General features: G+C 42.5%; 1 protein-coding gene and 1 long non-coding RNA gene across 5 annotated transcripts in view; one reads left to right on the plus strand and one right to left on the minus strand.

The window, feature by feature from the left end:
* The first annotated feature begins 673 nt into the window (after positions 1-673).
* On the plus strand, positions 674-4,596 carry LOC142830213 (uncharacterized). The gene is made up of 3 exons (XR_012905256.1): positions 674-1,104; positions 4,327-4,356; positions 4,484-4,596. It is a non-coding gene; the product is annotated as an uncharacterized LOC142830213 (long non-coding RNA).
* Positions 4,597-12,594: 7,998 nt separating this feature from the next.
* Positions 12,595-21,518, minus strand: part of NBEAL1 (neurobeachin like 1) — a 165,686-nt gene continuing 156,762 nt past the window's right edge. For all 4 annotated transcript variants that reach the window (XM_075933832.1, XM_075933831.1, XM_075933830.1 and 1 more), the window contains 4 exons: positions 21,299-21,460; positions 20,211-20,359; positions 19,228-19,363; positions 12,595-16,694 (listed from right to left, as the gene is read on the minus strand). In XM_075933832.1, coding sequence (XP_075789947.1) covers positions 16,593-16,694; positions 19,228-19,363; positions 20,211-20,359; positions 21,299-21,460 — 549 coding nt within the window. In that variant the 3' untranslated portion in view covers positions 12,595-16,592. The remainder of the gene's footprint in view (positions 16,695-19,227; positions 19,364-20,210; positions 20,360-21,298; positions 21,461-21,518) is intronic.

Consider the following 21,518-nt stretch of genomic DNA (forward strand, 5'->3'; position numbering starts at 1 on the left):
AGAACCGGGGGAAGGCTTTTCACACATTTCTGAGGTACTTCAAGTGATTGGTTGGAGGAAAAACGGAATCGTAACCAAAACAGACATAGGGGAATGTTGACCTAAATGTATGCAGCTAGATACAGTGTCTTAATGCACATTCGACCAATTTCCATTCCTTTCGCTGGAAAAAGGCTCCGAATCAAGTCTCATGTAGTGCCTGTGACAAGTTTCCTCTCAGCGAGCATGAAAACTGTACTTTTTCTCTCTGCGTGAAGGTGCCGTACAAATCATGGGTTTGACCCGAGTTGTTGCGTCTGGCAAGCTTTTCACACCTTTCCGAGGCAATGCAAGAAATAGTTTGACACAGCCTCTCCTAATCAAAAGTGCTGTAGGGGAATCTTGAATGAAGTGTTTCGAGCTAGCCACAGTTGGTTAAGTCGCATATGGGCAAACTCCGTACACTATGCTGAACTTGTCTCCAGATGAGGACTCACGCAGAGCTTTTGAAAGCTTTCTGTGGCAGGAAAATGAAAGCTTTCATTTTTCCCCAAGTATGACAGTCCCACCCAAAAGATGTACTTGAACAGAGCTGTTGCTTTCTCTAGACCGTGCAGAAGGCTTTTCACACATTTCTGAGGCAATACCAGAAACTGCTGAAAAGTCAATTCTAACCAACTTCTTAGAGTTAACATGTGACTGTTTACTCAGCAATAGGAAGCTTTCACCACCACTTGTGATCTCTCATTTAACTCCAACCATGTATACGGGGGTAGGAGTATGGTTTTAAAATCCCATTTAAGCAGTTAACCGGTTAATCATAGTTTAATGTTTAACTGAGTAAAGCGGGGTAGATGGGGGAAGGGGAGGCTCTTTTGAGCACACACTGTAAATGAAATTCATTGTGGGAATTTTCCCATAAAGTATACAGAGTCAAAAGTGCAGACCTGGGAATTTAGATATGCTTAGTAAGAAGCTAGGATAATTAACTTTGTATCATAGGAACAAACTACTTCAGCCTGTCATTTACAAGGTATCTCTCAGCAAACATGAGGGTCTTTGCAGACAATAAAAGACCGTCTTCATCTCAGAACGGTGGAGGACCCGGAACAAAGCTGCTTAAAAGTAGGTCTGTTTTAAGACATACACTTAAGTTTTGCCGGGGGAGAGGACTGGCTGCTAGGCTAGAGGCAAGCAAATATTTCTTTCTACTCAATATTCTGCAGAATTTATAGTGGAAAATGCTATAGAATATAAATGCTCTTCTCTTCCTTTTTGTTCCTCACACCATCTAAATCCTTCTGGAATTCTTAAAAACATAAGAATGGCCATACTGGGTCAGACCAAAGGTCCATCTAGCTCAGTATCCTGTCTACCGACAGTAGCCAATATCAGATGCCCCAGAGGGAGGGGACACAGCAGGTAATCCTCATGAGATCCTTGCCCTGTCACCCACCCCCAGAGGAACAGAGGCTAGGGACACCATTCCTACCCATCCTGGCTAATAGCCGTAGATGGACTTAACCTCCATGAATCGATCTAGCTCTTTTTTGGACCCTGTTAAAGTTCTAGCCTTCACCGCATCCTCTGGCAAGGAGTTCCACAGGTTAACGCTGCTGAGTGAAGAAAAACTTCCTTCTGTTTGTTTTAAACCTGCTGCCTATTAATTTCATTTGGTGACCCCCTAGTTCTTATATTGTGGGAATAAGTAAAAACTTTTCCTTATTCACGTTTTCCACACCAATCATAATTGTATAGACCTCTATCACCTCCTCCCTTAGACTCTTCTTTTCTAAGCTGGAAAGTCCAAGTCTTTTTAATCTTTCTTCATATGGGACCCGTTGCAAATCCCTAATAATTTTTGTTGCCCTTTTCTGAACCTTTTCCAATGCCAATAGACAGGGCTTGACAAATTATGGAAAATCCTATTTGCCAGACAAAAAAGGGACTCGCCCCCTCCCCCCAGTGTTTTTAATGGCATAAATTCCTAATAAGAACAGTAATTGCTAATAAGTTAATAAATATCACCCAAGTTATTAATAAATAACCTCTACCTTTTCCCTCTGCTGCCATGTCTCCTCCTCTTGATCCATCAGCTGCCCTGGTGCCTGCTGCCCCCCAATCCCTCACCTTCCTCTGCTGTCCTGACTCCTGCCCTTCTCACTGCCCTCAGCCCTCCTGAGACCTGCCCCCCTCCACCAGCCCTTCTCTCCCCCGTGCCCACTTCTCTAGTAGCCCCACTCTGATCATGTGAGCTACCCCTCCTCATCCCCTCGTCTAACACCTCCCTCTACACACCTGCCCTGCCTCTCTCCTCTGGTGCTGGTTCCTCCCCTGCAGGTGTCTGCCCTTCTGCTTCACCCCCAGAATTCCCTGGCACCTGCACCCTCCTAGTGCCTCCCCCTTCCCTCACTGCGCCTGCCCCCCTTTGCCCTCTTTTTCCCTGATGACCACCCCCTCATCACCCTCAGCCCGTTCCCCTCATGCCCTTGTGCCATTACACATGCACTGCTCCATCCCCACCTTCCTCTTCCCCACCCCTTCTGTCAAGCCTTCTCCCAGCACCTTCCCCTCCCCCATCTAGCCCCCAATGCCCTTACCCTCTCCCCTCCCAGCATCAACCTGTCCTCCTTTCCACTGACACCTCCCCTCCTGCCCTTTTCCTCATTGCCTGCACTTGGCCCCCTGGTATTTGTCTCTCCTGCACCCTGTGCCTTCCCCTTTCTTCTCCTCCTGACCTCCTCCTCTCCGCTCCCCTCTCCTGAGCATAAGCCCCTTCCCCATATTTTTCCCCTTCCCTTCGCTCCGCACAGCACAAGCCCCTTCCTTCCCTTCCCTACCTAGCTTCTGTCTTCCACTTTGCGGGGTTGCCAGAACCATTTTTAATCTGGCGGTCGGCGGCTGTGATGGCAGGACGCCACATCATGCTAGTGTCCCGCCCTCCGGCTTGCACCCCGCCTCCTTGCACTGGAGCTGCACGCAGGCAGCCCAGCACTGAGAATCGCCACACTTCCCCGGCAGCACTCTGATCTTCCACCGGCCGGTGGATTGGATGGGGCCGCGCCGCCCGTAGTGCAGGCTTCGGCCAACCCATCACAACGGCCCACCGGGCCAGTTCGCCCCTGCACTCACCAGCTGGTAAAATCTACTCACTGCGGGCGAGTGTATTTGAAAAGCCTTGGCGAAAAATCTTTGAGATGAAGCAACCACATCTGTACGCAGTATCTTCTCTCCATTTGAGTCCTTCTATCCTTTCTTTGTGCTTCCTTATTTCTGTGTGTCAGCTCAGCAAAAAATTCCAAGGCAGTGTGGTTACCTGGCAGAGTTCTCTGCCAAGGAAATCCAAGTAGGTCTTTTAATGTCATTTCTATTAAGCAGAAATACATAGTTTAATGGTGGAAACCTCATCTTTTCCCTTAATTCAGGAACACTTCCAGCTATAAAAAGGATAGAGCAATATTTATTAAAATGGTTCCTTGGTTGAGTTTCCAAATTTAATTTTTCTTTGTTGCAACATCTTAAAGCAGTGGTCCCCAACACGGTGCCCACGGGCACCATGGCGCCCGTGGAGCCATTTGTGTGCACCCACCAAGTGCTCGGGGCTGGCCTGGCCCTGGGCACGTGGTGCATGCATCGTGCCGGAGCTGGCCCGGGTGCATGGTAAGCGCCGGCCCCGGGAGCGCCGCGAATTGGCCACTCGTGCCCTGGGCGCATGCCGCTTGGAGGGCGGGCGGGGGGGGGGAGGTGCTGGCCCCGGGCGCACAGCGCTTAGGAGTGCCGGCCTGGGCATGTGACGCTTGTGGGGGCGGGGGGGAGGCGCCGGCCCCGGGGGCACAGCGCTTAGGAGGAGCGCCGGCTCAGGCGCGCGGCGTTTGGGGGTGGAGGGGGCGCCGGCCCCGGGCGTGCAGCATTTGGAGGGGGCGCCGGCCCCTGGCGCTTGCAGGGGGGGCCCGGCCCCGGGAGCGCGGCTTTAGGGGGGGCCGCCCGCCCCGGGCGTGCATGTGTCCCCGCCCTCTGGCACCCGGCAGGCGAACGGCCACGCCCCCTGGCGCCCGGCAGCCTCTAAAGGTTGAGGACCACTGTCTTAAAGGTTTGAGATACAGGGTGAATTCCTGACCCCAGTTAAATAGTTGGAATCTTCCATTGACTTCAGTATGGCCAATATTATATCTGAACTTCAATCAGATGAAGTTTTTCCCTTGAATGGTACTTGCCTACTTTATAAGAGCATTGGGAAACATAATAAAGTTAACATTTCCTGAAGTGTTTTGTGATATTTAGCTAGAAAGTCCTAAATTCTAAATACTTGGAGCAGAAATGACTTAAACCTAGACTCATCTCTTCTAGGAGATGTCAGAAGAGGATTCTTCAGTACTGGTGAGTAATACATTCCAGTCAAAATTTCATCTCCAGTGCACAGTCATTTGAATGCATCCATTCCGATCATGTACTGAATTTTAGGTGTGTCAATCATTTGCTTTCCATTGTACTGGTTTTTCTACAGATCTTCTACCACAGAGAATTCTTGCTGCTAGCTTTGACCTTGTTCAGCTTGCACTAATCTGCATCCTGTATATTCAAGGACTCCTATACAGAAGAGACCCTGGATTTAAGCAGATGCTCCTAGCTGCAAAGAAAATAGAGCAGGAGTGTTCACATATTCCTGTCCTGCCGCCTCCATTGCAGCTCAGTTGGTTCGGTAAAGGCGCTTAGGCTAACAGCGGAATTGGGGACAGAACTGGGGTTGGAGGAAGAATTAGGGCTAGAGTGGAGTAGGGGACAGAGTGGAGTTGTGGCTGAGTGCAAAGCATCTTTATCATTAAACATTTGTCTTGACAATACACTGTTGTGTGGGAGGTTAGCATTCAGGTTTTCTGTCCTACTCAGCATGCCCAATCCCCCGATTAGAGAAATACCTAGCTGTGGCTTCTAACAAACTCCACTGGTCGCTGTATGGTAATCTTAACAAGACTTTGAGAATGGTAGGAATTAAAGCTAATGAAGGATTCCAGAGAACCACTTTACTTTCCCTTTGTGTTTTTTAAAAACAGTGTGAACTGATTGTAGAAAGTGAAGTCATCTTCCTAACACTAGCTGACTTACCTACTTTACCCTTCATTTCTGAAATGCCATCCTTATTAGGCACAGATGTAAAAATATAGGCAGTACTTGCTGTCTTGGGCCTAAATAATGTATTTTGGGAATTTGCCTGAGACCATATTCTTCACTGAGAACTCCTAACTAAACCAAAACACCAGACTGCCAAGAGAAATTATATGCTTTAAATGAGCTAAAATACTTATCTCTATCTACCTGGGTTAGTGTTTGTGATTGTGCAAAATGTATTAAGTATTTCTAACTACAGAAGAGTTCCTAAAGTGTGTGTTGCAACTTGCACATTGAGATTTCCAGCTATGTAATATGAATAATAATGGGCCTGATCTTGGGGCAGGAACCTATCAATGATCATTGGGAATTTAACTCAATTCTGTTGTGAAATTCAAGTTACAGCTAGTGGGCTTATTTCTTTCTCATCAATTCAGGGTTTGTGTGAAGGAGCAGTGTTACTAATGGAAGATGACAAAACCACGTTGCAAGGAGTAACTGGAGCATAGCTGTTTTAGAGGTACAGGCAGTCCCCGACTTACGTGGATCCGACTTACCTCGGATCCCTAGATACGAACGGGGTGAGGCAACTCCCGCACATGCGCAGCAGCATTCCCGGGGCTTGCTCACCTGGGTCCTAGGATCCTCCTCCTCCTCGGGCCGGCTCCGACTGGGGTCCCGCAGAGCTGCCGGGCAGAGGAAAAGTGCCTCCCCACGCCCGCTGCCCCCCCCACCCCCCTGCCAGCAACAGGCTGCCCCCTCCCCTGAGCAACAGGCTGCCGAACAGACAAAAGCAGCCTCTCTGCCCCTCCTCCCCTCTATACATGCCGGGCTCCCGGAGCGCAGCAGCGTCCCCGGGGCTCGCTCACCTGGGTCCTAGAATCCACCTTCTCCTCCTCTTCGGCCGGCTCCAACTGGCCTCTGCCTGCAGCAGCTGGCCACAGGGACAGGGATCCCGCAGAGCTGCCGGGCAGAGGAAAAGTGCCTCCCCAGGCCCGCTGCCCCCCCCCCCCACGGCCTCGCATCCTGCACGCCTCTCCCCTCCCCCCGCCAGCAACAGGCTGCCCCCTCCCCTGAGCAACAGGCTGCCGAACAGCAGACAAAAGCAGCCTCTCCGCCCCTCCTCCCCCTATACATGCTGGGCTCCCTGGGCAAACAAAGACTCCACCAAAACAAACAAAGTGCTGGCCTCATTGTGTTAGCAAAAAAAGGACCCTCCTCCTAGAACCCTGGGTGGTGTGTGGAAATAAAGCTATTAGCTCAAAGCATGGTGCAGAGCTGTTTGGTATTTGATGAGTTACTCCTTTAATCCTGAGTTTGTCACAGGGACAGAAATAGATGTGAAATCTTCTGAACAGGGGAACAGACAGCAAAACAAACATTAGAGGGGAGTTAACCTTTCCCTATGCTATCCAAAACTAAAAAAAAAGTTTGGCTAGAGTTTCCCCTACAATATGTACCAGTTCCGACTTACATACAAATTCAACTTAAGAACAAACCTACAGTCCCTATCTTGTACGTAACCCGGGGACTGCCTGTATTCAATTTGCATTCAGTTCTGTGCAGCTTTTAATTGAGGTTGTGTTTTTCTTCAACAGCAGAAAGGATGATGGTGGGTTTAAGACACTGGACTGGGACTCTTGAGATCTCAGTTCAGGTGCCACCTCTGCTGGCTTTTCCTGTGTCACTCTACAGTAGGGGAGTCATTTAATTTCTTGCCTCTATTTCCTAACTGTAAAATGAGAGCTCTTCCCTGCTTTATGGGGATGATTTAAGGTGGGATGACATAATAAATAGGAACCACAGATAAAGCTAAAATTTTGGTTGTATTTGTCCTTACACTGGCACCTGTTACACCCATTTACACTTACTGGGCTATAGCTAGGTGTAGTGATATATTAGCCTTAGTAATTCAGGGCCTGATCTCATGGGGCATGTCTCCAGTGCAGCTCAAATTGGGCACTAAGAACAACAGTGCACCTGTCCCTCTTACGGCAGGTGTGAGTGTAAACTGGAATGTTCACATTACTACTTTTAGCAGGCCATCTGGAGGTGGCCTTTCCAAGGCTGGGAGGCTCACTCCCAGCGACTCCGTAGACATATCCATAGTCATGTATTGTACAGTAGTGGATGCAAGAGAGAGTCCTAAAAGCCTAAACCTGTAGTTCTTGGTAGCATGAGGAATAACTATGGTTGAAGGAGTAGGCACTAAGATTCAGTACCTAATAGAAAGTATCACAGGAGTTCAACATCACTTCTGAATTGTAAAGACTTTAGGACCCAGCTCTGATAGTAAAAGGAAGCAAAATTAACATTTCTACTTTGACTACCAAGCTTATAGCAGGATTCTTGGCTTTCTTCTAAAGGACAGAAACTAATTGAACATGAGCCTGGAACAGATTTCAGTTTCCTCCTGACTGATAGTAACTCCCAGAAGCCCTAATGTTTCATTGGAGGAAGATAATGAAAAGAGGAACTCCTGGGTCTTGAAAAATAAGTTGTGTCAAATCAGGATTTAAAGAACCCATTACTCACCATTTTATTGCTGTAGGAATTGCCTCATCTCAAACATATCCTTGCAGCACTCTGGGAGAAAACTCTTGAGCAGGGGGGTGGGCAATAATTTTTTGCCAGGGGCCAATTCAGAAATTTTTGAATTTCTGCTCTGGAAGGGGCGGGGCCTGAAGCAGAAGAGGTGGGGCCAGGATACTTCTCTGCTCCCCCACCCCCAGACTGATTGGTCGGGGGGTGGGAGAGCATGTGAAGTCTTTGCCCCCCTCCAGAGGTTCCTTTTAGGTACCCATTCCCCGGCGGTGGGAGGAGACTTCACACGCTCCCCCTTCTGCCCTCAGGCCAATCAGGGTGAGCAAGCAAAGTCTCCCCCACCCTGCCAGGAGTGCATGGTGCTTCTAAGCACTGCCTGCTCCTTGCAGAGCAGGGGCAGAACCAAGGGAACTTTGTGTGCTTCCCTTGCCCCCAGGCTGTCATTGGCCTGGGGGGGGGGTTGGGGAGTGGGCAGGGCGTCCATGGGCTGGATTAACCTTCTTGGCAGGCTGAATCCGGCCTGCAGAGGCCGTTTTGCCCATCCCTGCTCTTGAAGCTACTTTATACAGCTTACACCTCTCTAAACTGGGACACACTGGTTCAGGAACATCCTGCCAGATCATGGACATTGTCAGATCAGAGAACCCTGCCATCTGGGCGTCTGGTGGCCAGAAGCCCTGCTAGGGTGCTGGCTGGGGCTGACAGCCAGGGTGCTGGGGCAGGCATCTGCAGGGGTGGTGACCGAGGCCAGGAGCATAGCTGGGCTGGACAGGAATTGACCTCACCGGTCTGGCAAACTCCCTCAATTGGGATAAGTCAGGTCCTGAGGGTGCCGGACCAGGGAGGCCCAAATGTACAGTTTTAATAGTTCATGTATTGAACTTGGGGCATGAAAGAAAGTATCTTTTTTTTTTTTTTTTTTTTGCTTAGCTGCTAAAATAAATCTTGCCAGGGCAAAGGAATCTGAAATAGGATCATCAAAAGCCTGTCTGGTTCCCTAGGCTTTCATGACTGCCACTTACCTGCAAGCACAGAGACTATCCCATTCACTTGCTTGCTGAAGGTAGAGCTGTTCCTTCCCCCCTACTAAAGGCAAAGAGAATATTTTTCCCCAAAAAACTTTCTTGATGTTAGCAGATTAGGAGGTCAGGTCACAGCAGTTGTGCTCCCCAGCCTAGGTTTTCCTCTCCCCAGTTATTGACCCTTCAAGGCCTATAGTTTATTGCCTGTCTTAATAAAGAGTGTAACAGACATAGTATAATAGTAGTACTTTGAACACACCAACCCCCATGATATATTACCTAAATACCTGTACCAGACCATGAAAAACACAGAAATCACAAACATGATTTATTTGCTCCAGCCCCAGCTGTTATACACAAAGCTAATTTAATAATCAATATGTACAAAATAAGTGTGCATTTAAAAATTGTAGACTACAAATTTGCAAATACTAGAAAAGTGCAAAATTTTAAAACATCTTTCATCATGCTGTACAGAAACAAATCCAACATCAGCCAATATACACACAGTTATTAAAACTTAGCCATTGGAACATAAATATTAAAATAAGACAAACAGTACTTACGAAACCTTAAAAGCACCCAGAAGGGATGAAGATATTGCACAGAAGACTAACAGCAAATTCATTACACTGCCAGAAGGCTATTAGTTGAAACTAGATATATTCAATACTAACTCAAATTTGACTTTATTTAAAGGCATTTTTGGCATTAAATTCATTTTTAATCACATAATTGCACAATCATAAGTACTAGAATTGAGAGATGGTTAATTGTCACATAATAAATAAGGCTTAGTGTTCTGTTTCCACCATAAGTTACAGTGATTAAAGTAAATGCTGAGGCACATCTTAGTCGCCTTTTCACACTAAACTCCTTAAGAAAACTATAGCAGCAGCACAATCTCCAAGAAATTGATCAGAGAGGATGGTTGTTTACAGACAGGATGGCCCCATCTCTGCACTGAGCAATGCCCAGACTGCACCTGCAGAGCTCATTACAAGAGCAGAACATGAGGCAAACTTTCAATACTTATGTCCTTTCAGTTACTTTAAGGTAGATTTGCAATGACCACAGCTCTTATTTGTTAATAACTCAAGACATCACTGCTAGTTACATTGGATTTTTGGTTTTAAGGGGTTGTTTCTATGCAAATTATGGCTTCAATGTCAACTCTAAGAGCCCAGCAAGTAGTGGAAGTGCTGGTAATGTCATAAAGCATAGGGATGGTTAAATAAAAAGAGACCCGCTTGCTACAATAATGACCAGCAAATGCTCTGGTTCAGCACCAGTCAAGTCCCGAGGGTGCTGGATTAGAGAGGTTAAACCTATGATTCCTTTCTATACACTAGTAGCAAGACCGCACAGGGCATTCAGATGAGAGCACCAGAAATATTTAAGAATCCAGACGGGAGCAAGACATATATAGAGCTAGAGGAATTGGGTTCTGTAAAAAATACAAGTATACATGCACAGTTTGCCAATGAAATGTAGTATTTGAAAGGCTTAGATATGAGAGAGAAAACATTCCCAGTGTTCAAAAACAAACAAAAAAAAAAACACCTCAGAATGTGCGATGAAACTGAACAAAGATAGATTGAATATCAGCAATAATTCCTCAAGCATCAGATTTATTAGATTGTAGAAATGGAAACCCTAGCAGCTGAAAAAAATAAGCTACACCAGACATTGTACATCCAGCATTAGGAATAATTCTGGACTGATATCTTGGGATAGACAAAACAGACCTTTTAAGTTATCTTGCCTTCTAGTACACAGTTCTGAGAACTATGATGCTAAGGTGTTTTGAAAGAAAGGTGCTTGAGCACCAATGAAAGGGTCAACCCTATAGCACTAGCTGGACAATTCCTGCTACCTAGTTTGAATTGCAGGGGACTGCACTGAAGAGAGTTATTAGAAGAGGTGAGGAACAGAGAGAGAGACTGGGTTCCACGGAATGCATGGAGGATGCCCACTTTGAATTCACTGCCTATATTGCTGCCATTTGATTAAAAATTGAGCATACCGGGAGGCCATGTACAGATGGGTATTGGAAAACTACCATCAAAACAAGGGAGGAAGTCCACGTTGTAATACTGAATGCAACTCTGTTACATGAGACTTGGCAGAAGAAATTATTTTAAAACTACGTCTATAAATTATCACAATCTGTCATGGGAGCACTTGACTAAGTAGCTTCCTTGTATTGTCTGATCTCTGGATCATAATTATTTGTTACTTAACCACCCATGACTGCATTTCTAAAGAATGACAGACTCAATAATATGGATTAAAAATAGCCCTGTTTGCTCCATTCTTGCATAGCAGTCTTTTGGAGTATAAATTATCTATGAACCACCTCTTTTACGAACAACTTAATCTTTTAAATACTTAGCTCATGTAGCAGGACTATTAGCATTTCAGCAAATTCTTAGTATATACTGTTAATCAAATCCAAGATTATATTTGTTCAAGGTTCCTGATTTATAAAATTTAATCTGATGCTTGTGAACCTATAGGCTTAATCCTCTGTACAGTAACACAACTGTCACTTCCATTGCTGTCTCAGTAGTAAGCTCAATGAGTTTGTTCAGGAAAACACTTCAGTGCTTTCCAGAATTAAGGCCTTCGCCTGGTTCACAGGATCAGGCCTAACAATATATTTAATAAAGAATCTTAGCATTTTGCCTTAATAAAATATCAGATTAGTTTAATATAGCCCTTGAAAAGAAAACAATGTAACCTAGTCTCATACTCTACTGTACTGCAGTCCATAAATCAAGTAACCAACAAGATAAAATCTTTTTCAAATGGATGATCACTATATATGGAATCTCAAGTAAGGACATGTAAAGCTAATAGGTCTTATAAAGATTTACCTAAGGGAATTAGGTGGCCAGAACCCATTGAATTCCATTAAGACATACCCGTCTTAGCTTTGAGATCATTCAATGGCTATTCTCAAGACTGTGGGAATTTAAAAATGAGGAAAGGATCTTTTGTTTTAATCTTTTGCACTGCTGGAAAACTCTGCTTTAAGACATTAAAGGGGCTCATCAAAATAGTGAATTCAGCAGACTACTTAAAACCCCATATGTCATTTAAATTTAAAATTTTGTAGTACAGGCAGTCCCCGACTTATGCGGATCCGACTTATGTCAGGTCCGCAGTTACGAACGGGGCTCGCCCCGGAGGACACGGACTGCGGGACCTCGTGGTCCTGCCGCCCGTGTACTCCGGGGCTTTCTCCGCGTCTCCCTGGTCTGCAGACCAGGAAGATGCGGAGCAAAGCCACGGGGAGGCTCGGGCAGCGGGGCAGCCCAGGCGTGCCTGGGCTGCCCCACTGCCCGAGCCCTCCGCGGCTTTGCAAAGCCTCGGGGAAGCCGGCAGACCAGGGAGACTGGGAGCAAAGCCGCAGAGGACCCAGGCGGCGGGACCGCGGTGCGTCTCGGTCCACCGCCCGCGTCTTCCTGATCTGCTGAGGTGGGGGGGCACAGCTAGTACGCCCCCCCCCCCAGCAGACTAGGCTTTTCTCCGGACTCCTGTGGCAGAGCAGCTGGGGAGCTGCCGGTTGGTCCCGCAGCGCCGCTCTGGGCGCTACTGGACCAACCCGGCAGCACCCCAGCTGTTCTGCCCCAGGCGTCCTGATTCAGCCGCTGCTGGTCAGTTTCAGCAGTGGCTGAATCAGGACGCCTGGGGCAGAGCAGATGGGGTGCTACTGGGTTGGTCCAGTAGCGCCGAGGAGCAGCACTACTGGAGCAACCCAGCAGCACCCCAGCTGCTCTGCCCCAGGCATCCCTAAGTCAGCTGCTGCTGAAACTGACCAGCGCTGACTACAGGAAGCCCGAGGCAGAGTTGCTCTGCCCCGGGCTTCTTGGAATCAGCTGCTGATCAGTTTCAGCAGCAGCTGACTTGGGGACGCTTGGGGTTCTTAAGTTGATTCTGTATGTAAGTCGGAACTGGCGGTCAGTTTCAGCAGCGGCTGAATCTGGACGCCAGTTCCGACTTACATACAGATTCAACTTAAGAACAAACCTACAGTCCCTATCTTGTACGTAACCCGGGGACTGTATTTGTATTAAAGCAGGTCATGAAGAAAAGCTTTGCTTAGATGAAGGTCTGGATTAATCAAAGACGTAAGTGGGTGCTTTCTAAATCAAGGGCCCCTTTCACAAACATTTTAAATTAGAGGAAAAGATTGTTTAAACAGAGTGCTTGAGTGTTTGTGCTAGTGTGAGAAGGTAGGTAGTTTATGGTAGGGAAAGTTTCAAAGACTGCACAAGATGAATCTGATACACAGAAAATAAAACATTGATGCAATATAACTCATGTATTTTTTTACTTTTAACTTGGACAATGAGCATATAACTCTTTGAACGTTGGCATTTCCCAAATGAATGCCTAGTATGATATCAGATAACATTCTCAACAGTACATAAAGACAGTAAAAAATAATGACCATCACTGAGGCTTGCAACATAAACTGATAAAGAAAACTAACAAATTTTATTACAAAAACTGTTCTAAGCACTTCTCCAGACCATAAGTGGATGTGGCTGAATACTGCTAACTACTGAATCTAGTTTAAAAATCATGAGAAGTCCACATCCAGCTTTTAAAAAAAATCTGTATGTTTGCATTGCTGACATTTAACTTTTCTTTTAAGACTCCCTCACAGGTAAGCAATTTTTTTTCTGTTTCCATCGATATCACTGTGGCCCCAATACTTAAACAAAAACCAGAACACCTAGAAAGGGGTGTTGAAAAATTCTTAGTGTTATTAAACAACTATGTAGTCAGACTAGCCTGATCTGAATTCAGAGTCAGAACTGCATCAAGGTACAGCTTTACTTTCTAAAAAAGAAAGTTAAATAAATAAATCTTAGTGTAAAGAGACTAAAGAAGAAAAGTTGTATTTTGATAACCATTTTTCCTCTGAGAAGAGGGAATGAAATCCAGGAGCTCTATTAGCTTGAAGACCCATCAGAAATACAAATTTAAATCCTAGAAGTGCAGTGCATTAATTCAGTGTCCACTGTTCAATGTGGATTGCAAACCAGCCATCACTACAACCACAAAAAAGTTGCATACTTAATTCAAGAAAAATGCCAAGAAAATAAACAAAAACAGGTGAAACACCAAACTAAGTTCTTCTCTCAAGTACAAACTACAAGTACTCTTTTATTTATAGCTTCCTTTTAAAGATAAAGTATAGGCAACTCAAGATATGCAGAGTGCTGCTGGAAGACAGACATTGTTAGTTGAGAAATCTGATTGTTGCTGGTTCATGAAAAGAACAGACTGGAATTTAAGGAGGACATTTTCATCCTCAAGGGACCAGATGTCCAGCTATGGCCAATCTGTACAAAGTGCAAGTAGTATGTAAATGCAGCTTACCATTCACCATTGTACACTCATGATCTTGCTGCTGTTTTGTGCAGGGTTGTTCCCTTAGTGCCAAGACAGAGCATTGTGAGGGTTGTGCTAATTTAGACCAGCAGCTAACATTTGTGAGGCTTAATTAATGCTTTAAAGCACCAAAATCCATGTATTAAAAACTGTTTTATATTCATATTATCTTTATAATACAAAAATGCCCACATCTCTCCAATTTCTAAACTTACATTACATTTTGTGGAGGTTGACCAGTTTCCCTGATTTTCTTAAATGGATACAAATGCTAAAATTTTCACTAGTTCAAAAATTTAAAAAAAACAAAAACAAAAAAAAACCCTTTGCATAAAATACCTAAAACAAAGATGCTTTCAAAAATTCACCTATGAACCTCTCTGCACAAATGACAACAGAAAGACTTAAGTTCTGGCCAAGCATTACAAAGAACATTAACTTTCTAAATTTCTCCACTTTGATCCTTCTAGTCAGTCTTGTAGTTTAAAAAAATTCCAAATATACACATTTAAACTCTTAAATGTACAGTTATAAATCCATCAATATAATACCACTTAACTACCAAAGTTACACATTCAGAACTGATTCTTCTAAATTTCTGTCTTGATATCTCTTCAAAATCTCTTGTGCAATTACAATAGACAAACTTACTTCACATTCACATCCACTCTTAATACTTACAGAGTTTCCTTGGCATTGTTATTGTATCAGAAACTAGTTAATTTCTTTTCATGTAGCCTTTCTTCTCATGTCCAAAACTCATTGCAAGGGGGGGAGGGTAAAGAGGAGAGGTGTCAGAGAGAAATGGGGTTAAATACCATACTTACATGGGCCACAGAGAAATGTTTCCATTTCCTCAATTTTCCAACTTATCTGATCTGCCACAGCAATTAGTTAAATGTTATAGCTATCCATAATCTTGTCTAATTTGTTCACTGATCAGATAATTTGAAAGTATCAACTAAAACAAGCAATACAGTTCTTTAGTTAGTAATACGGTCATTAAAATATTTACTCTATAAAAGCATAATACAGGATCATTATTTTCTTTATGAAATTAAGAATGGGAAGCTGGTTTCAGAAAAAATGTGTCCTTGAAAAAGTGATTACTGTTTCCTTAGATTCTCAACAAATATGGAACTACAAGTGAAAGAAATTAGACTACATTGTATGAGATTTCTTTGATAGATCAACAGCTTTCCAATCTTAGGGGAAATCTGACCGTATTTAGAAAAGATACAACACTTACTCATATCCATAAAAAATAATATAAGGAAGAGGGGAGGGTGTCAGAAATATTAACTAAATCAATTCTGTATCTGCATTGGCTACAGAGACCTCTTGTTTCTATTACTGTAAGGGAACAATATTTCCCACTATTTACATAATCATATTCCCCACCTAAAAAAATTAAACATTTGCCCTGAAGGTACTCTCAAGAGTACTTCAGCTTTTGAATATTTTTTTTTGTTGTTTACTGTATTTTCAGGGCTACAATGTCTTCTTCCGCCACATACTAAACACGTGCATCAAAAACACCTCCAAAATGTACACAGTATGTGGATATTTCTAATTATTTCTCCAGCAACATGAATATGGCTAAACCAAGTTACTTGTTTGACAAATATAAAACCAAAAGACAAGATACGGTAAATGTAAATTATGATGCAGTTTTTCAGGTGATCTAAACGTTGACATTAGACATTTTGGTTTGCCGTAATTACATTATTAATGATACAAAACAACTTAATCTTAACAGACATAGAAATGTGATTCTCAGACCCTCTGTATTAATACAAGAACATAAAAGGGATTTCTATATGTGTTGCTATGCCAAACAGCATAAAGAATTTTCTGCAGCAAATTTTCACCCTACCACAGTCCCTATGAGATTCTTATTCATTTTTGTACTTCAATTAAACCATTTCCGACAATCAAGTAGTGTCATTGAGGTGCTCCTTGAAGAATAATCTACTGAGATTCTCTCAGGAGCCACACAATAGGAGGTTATTAATAATCTACAAAGTATACAGCAAGCCGATTGGTCTGAAAAATATATCTGAAGTCATAACTCTCAACTGTCCCAATTTCATCAGCATATCTGCAAATTAAGGAATTTTAAGTTTATTATCCTTGAATTACAAAGATGTCAAGGTGTAAATGGGATATTTTCCTTGAATTTGAGTTAGTATCTTCCAAGTAAGTAATGAACATCTAGCATTATTCCCCAGGATAGGATATCATTTGTATTTTAATGCACTTAGAGGTCTTTTTGTGAAACTCAGTTCCAGAACATTAACTAGAAAAAGTTCCACTGCTACCAAATCAATGTAATTAGGAACAAGTTATAAAAGCAGATGGACTAATTTGCATGTTTGCATATGTAAATTACTGTACCTCTCCCATACGTTGGTCTTCAACTGACTGTAAAGGATAAGTCCCTGAAACACTTATCAGAAAGTTGAGAGATATGTTTAGAGTGACCAAAAAACTAAAATTTCTGGAATCCATGAGAGAATTCAGAAGCAGCAATCACTTGGAATCTTGAGTGTTATATTCAGTCTCTCCCGATGAAATCTGGCTGAGCCGTTTGCTTGATCCCCAAAGCTTTCGGGAAAGCTGACCTGAGCGCATCTGTTTAAAGTAATCCAGAGAAAAAGGAGGGGGAAAGGATAAGGTGGATAAATTAAAAAAGGAACTTCAGACGCTGATTCTGGAGAAGTGCAGACAATACAAGGTATTGCACAAACACAAAATTATAGCAACATAAATTATTTCAAACAAAAAAGGTAACGTTTTCAGATGATTCTTGGATTAGCACAAAAAATAAAGACAATTTTTTATTATTATCTTTTCCACTTTTGAACACTTAATGCAAAACTGTCAGGCAAGCCAGGTCTCATATTTTACCTATTTTAAAATTGTTCTTATCTGGATTTTAAACTGCTATTTTGTTAAAAAAGAAAAAAAATTGCCAAGTGGAAATGAACAAAATTAGTAGGAAGAACATTTTAAGAAGGAATCACTAGAAATGAAGAGTGCTAAAATAGGAGAAAGAGAGAGGAGTTCTCATAATGCCAAATTTCTAGACTTCCACTGATCCTAGGTGAAATGTTCAGTGCAAGAATTATTACACAAATTTAATCTATAGTGAATATTCTATAAATAAAGACAACAAGCTGTTCAAAGTGATAACAAAAGGCAATGTTAAATTATGGGTCTTGTGAATTTATATAATATTTGAATATGACAGTATTGTATCAGAAACTTTTAATTAACTTCATATCTACCCAACCAGGGATTATCCGGTCTGGCAGTGGACCGGAATAGGAAATCCCTTATGGTTAAAGAAAATCATCTCTTAGTGACACAAAATTCAGAAAAGTGTATTGATACTCATAATTTCAGAAATTAAGTTTTGTGTCGTAAGTCTGGCAGATTCTGTTTAGTCGCTCAACATAAATCATAGCATCAGTGTCCAACAGAGGTCTCAGCTCAAATGGGACAATTCTGCAGACTTCTGCAGTGTTCTAACCAACTATATTGTTTTCCATACCAGAACACACATTCATCATACTCCATCTCTGATTGTCAAAGCATAAAAGCAAAAGTTCAGCCTTTGTCCCAACAGCACTATTATGTGCAATAATGTAAGTAGAAAGAACCTCCTTGTGTTCTAAGGCTAAATACAGTATTCACCACTGAAGCCCAAGTAGTAACAGAGATTATGTAGGAAAAGTCCTTAATTTCTCCATATTTTACTTGTCAAATAAAAATGTTAATACCTTTTAAACAATTATTTTTACAAATCAAAGGAAACAGGAAAATATGGGATAAATGTTGTCCCTTCCATTACTGTTTTTAATCTGTATATAGATTTACAGATATCAATCCTCCAAATGCTCTGAATTATAAACTGAAAACATTGATAAATCTTATGGAAAAACCTGCTTATACTTCGGAGGAAACCAACCCTAGCAACATAGTAAAGTGGGGAAGTCAGATTTCTTTGTTATTAATCAAATTTCGTTTAAGTCTCAGCTAATGAATGACAAATTTCAGCCTAGCAAAGAGTTTTTCTAAGACTGGAAAATATTTGTAAAAGACTGGTGATTTTTCAAAAGTATTTTATCTACAACACAAGATCCATTAATTCTAAAACAGAAAAAGTGGTTTAACTTGAAATTGATGGAAGCATTGCCAGCAATTTCAATAGAAGCAGGATCAGGCTCTCATTCTGTGAAGACCTTAAGCAGGCTATATTTTAATAAACCTTGTGTTCCCTTAACTAGAAAAATTTCAGACATCTGAACTATGATGCCAATATGGTTTCAATATTAATGAAACATGTTACTTAAATAAATACTTTTCTAGCAAATACTGACCGTCAAGTAGAGCTTTTCTCAATTTAAAGTCACACTGCTGGATATAGTAATTGATAGGAGGAACTTTCACATTTAAAATATACCGTAGCACTCCAGAGATACAGAAAGCCTAACCCTGCCCCCACCCCCTTCATAATATCAGTGAAATACTTTGACAGAGGTGCTACAAGAAATAATTATTGTGAAACCCCTGTTTTCAACATGACAAAGTGGATATTATTATTTTACATATGAATGCTCTGTAATAGAGGAGGCTACACAGGGTATCTTTGTGCAGTTACAACAAGAGATTCTGAATGGTGAGAAATAGCGTTGTTGTTTTTTTAAAGGTACGCAACAGTAGTAGATGGTATCTGACACAGGCCAAAACTTAAAAGAAAGTAGCTCGTTCTTTTGTGTTTCCAATATTCTTCTGGGAAGTTACTTCATGACTTATAACAAAGACATCACATACTATTCAGAACTTGTCTCTGAGAAGTGATGTACAACACTAGCACAATTCAGAAAATGTTAGTTACTCTCACCTTTGGTTATTAAACTATTAGTGACAAAGTCAGCAGGTTAGTCCAACTGAGTCTGCTTTTTCCCCATCTGCATTCTCTATATTCTTTTAGAGAAATCTCTGCACAAAGCCATCTCAAAACTTATTTCTTCCCCACTGAAAACTCAAACTTGCTCTTAAATTTGCCCTGCCAGAGAGGAGACCACTTGCTCAACTGGAAAGCAGAAATCAGTGAATTTCCCACTGTTCGGTAGACAAAGTTCTTGATGGTGGGTTTTACCTCAGCTGGCTTGCCAACACCAACGACAATCAACTTGCCATCCTCCAAGCCTACAAGGATGTGGCTGTATTCTTTTGTAACAGAAATGCAGTGAATCGGCAGTCGCATGGCTAAGGGGGAGATGCTGAGGTTCAGGCTGAAACAAGTAAAACCACATAAAATATATTCAATATTTATCTGCTATACATTACACATAATGGATAGAGCCAAACTACAGCTAACCCCCTGATAATGAACTCAAGATACAGTGAAACCCCATTTTATGTTTCAATACACTGTAATTTAAGTTGCAGTGCACGTCTACATAGCGGGTCAAATCCCATCCCTAGAATATAGGTTTAGTAACAGGATTGAGCACTGGTGACAATCACTAAAGAAAGAAATCTTCTCTGCAGAGTGACAAGAGAGCAGACTTAGTGCTGCAGTTTCCCGTAGCAGGTGTGTTTCTTCCTTCTGGGGCAAGAGCCAATGAATCTGCATAACAGAAAGAACAGGGAATTCTAAACTGAAGTTACAGATGCACAACATTGGCTTGATTCTGCAAGGAACTGAGCCCTGAGCTCCCACTCACTTTGATAGGAATCACTGATACTCAGCATCTTGCTGGATCAAGCCCCAAGTCTGCATCCAACTCTTCCCCTTTCTGGACACTGAGAATGACACTCTCAGTTTTGGGATAAGGCTGTCAGTGTGGTCATGCACCAAACATGGCATCCCTAGCTGACAAATCTTTCTGACCCTCCAGTGTCCAGAAAAGTCAAATAGGATCATGGAAAAGCATAAAGGGTCCCAGTTGTAATTTTCAATTTCCTTTGTAAATTAATTTTCTAATATCAGGGGACAGGTCAATGATAGACTAGTCATTTTTGAAAATAATATGATCTTCACATCATACACTAATACTTGTATGTAAATAAACCACTATATGCTAATCTTATATAAGATTATATGCAATGATAATCTTATTGATGCTATTTTGTTACCTGTAGAGATCTCGTATAGAAAGAAATCCTTGTAGGCTCCCCATCACTATGTATTCACCAGTCACACACATGTCTGACACTTCCTCCTTTAGACTCTCAGAGCCCAAATACTTCCCGTTCACAGAATAGAGATGTAATGCATTCTTATCCTTAAGAGATTAAAAGGAAATTACTTATGAAAGATTAATAAATCCCTAATTAATTATACCTTTAGCTTGTTAATAGGAATTTAACCAAGCTTGGTAGTAACCTAAAGCTATTGGCATCTGATAGCAGTTTGTAAAATGCAGTGTTTGTTTATCTGTTTACCATATTACAGTCTGATCTGTGGGCATGCTTGATAAACTTACAAATATATTCATACTTAAATAGCCTCTGGCACTCACCCACAGAGAGCACTACTTCTACAGCAACATGAATACAACAAAAAAGTAATAAGCACCACCAAACAGAACCAGTACCAGTCTCCTCATTCCCAGCTTCATCTGCCCTGCCAAATCCTACAGGGCAAGGAGAAAAGCTGGGCCTTGCAGCATGTCCTGAAAGTTAATCATAGGCTGTTACCATTAGGTACAAGCCTCTTTCCAATTTTTATTCTTACCATTAGTTACAAGCCTGGGCTCATCAGTTATGCATGTGGTTATACACAGCACTTCCACCTGTGGGGCAGGCAGGAGCTAGTGCATGCGGGGAGCTGGCTTTTAAGCTGGCTCCCTGCAAGCACCAGCTCCTGGGGAGCCACCTGCCACCCCCCCTCTGCCCCCTGGCAGCATGTAAACATGTAACCCCTGAAAAATAAACACATTTTAACATCCCTATTACACAAGCCATTATCAACAGAGGCATTCCTATGCTGAGCAGACAGTGAAAATAAGTTACACTTTCAACCCTAAAGGTTGTCCCTTTAGGTTAGGCTGTCCCTCTTGATGTTTGAGAAACATTGGTTGCATCTGTGGGGCAGTATGCACTCAAATTTCCCAAGAAACTATCTCTACTAAATTTAAAAAAAACAGGTACATTTAGGTTTAATGTTTACAGCAAACCACACACCAGCATTCTATGATGTCAGGTTGAAACTTGTGAAGTACCTTGAGAGAAGTCTTTCCTTCTATACTTGTGTGAACAACTATGTGTCCTTCTGAGGATACTGCCAGGTTGGGAACAGTCAACAGAAGGGAACTCTCACAAGGGGGTCGCAAAGTCCTCATGTACTGACCTTTCCCAATAGTGTGAATAATCACAGTGCTATCCTGTAAAGACAAAAAACTCAGTGCTATTTCTTTATGGTAATATTTACATAAGGTATTT

Source organism: Pelodiscus sinensis, chromosome 7 (genome assembly GCF_049634645.1).
Source record: "Pelodiscus sinensis isolate JC-2024 chromosome 7, ASM4963464v1, whole genome shotgun sequence".
NCBI lineage: Eukaryota > Metazoa > Chordata > Testudines > Trionychidae > Pelodiscus > Pelodiscus sinensis.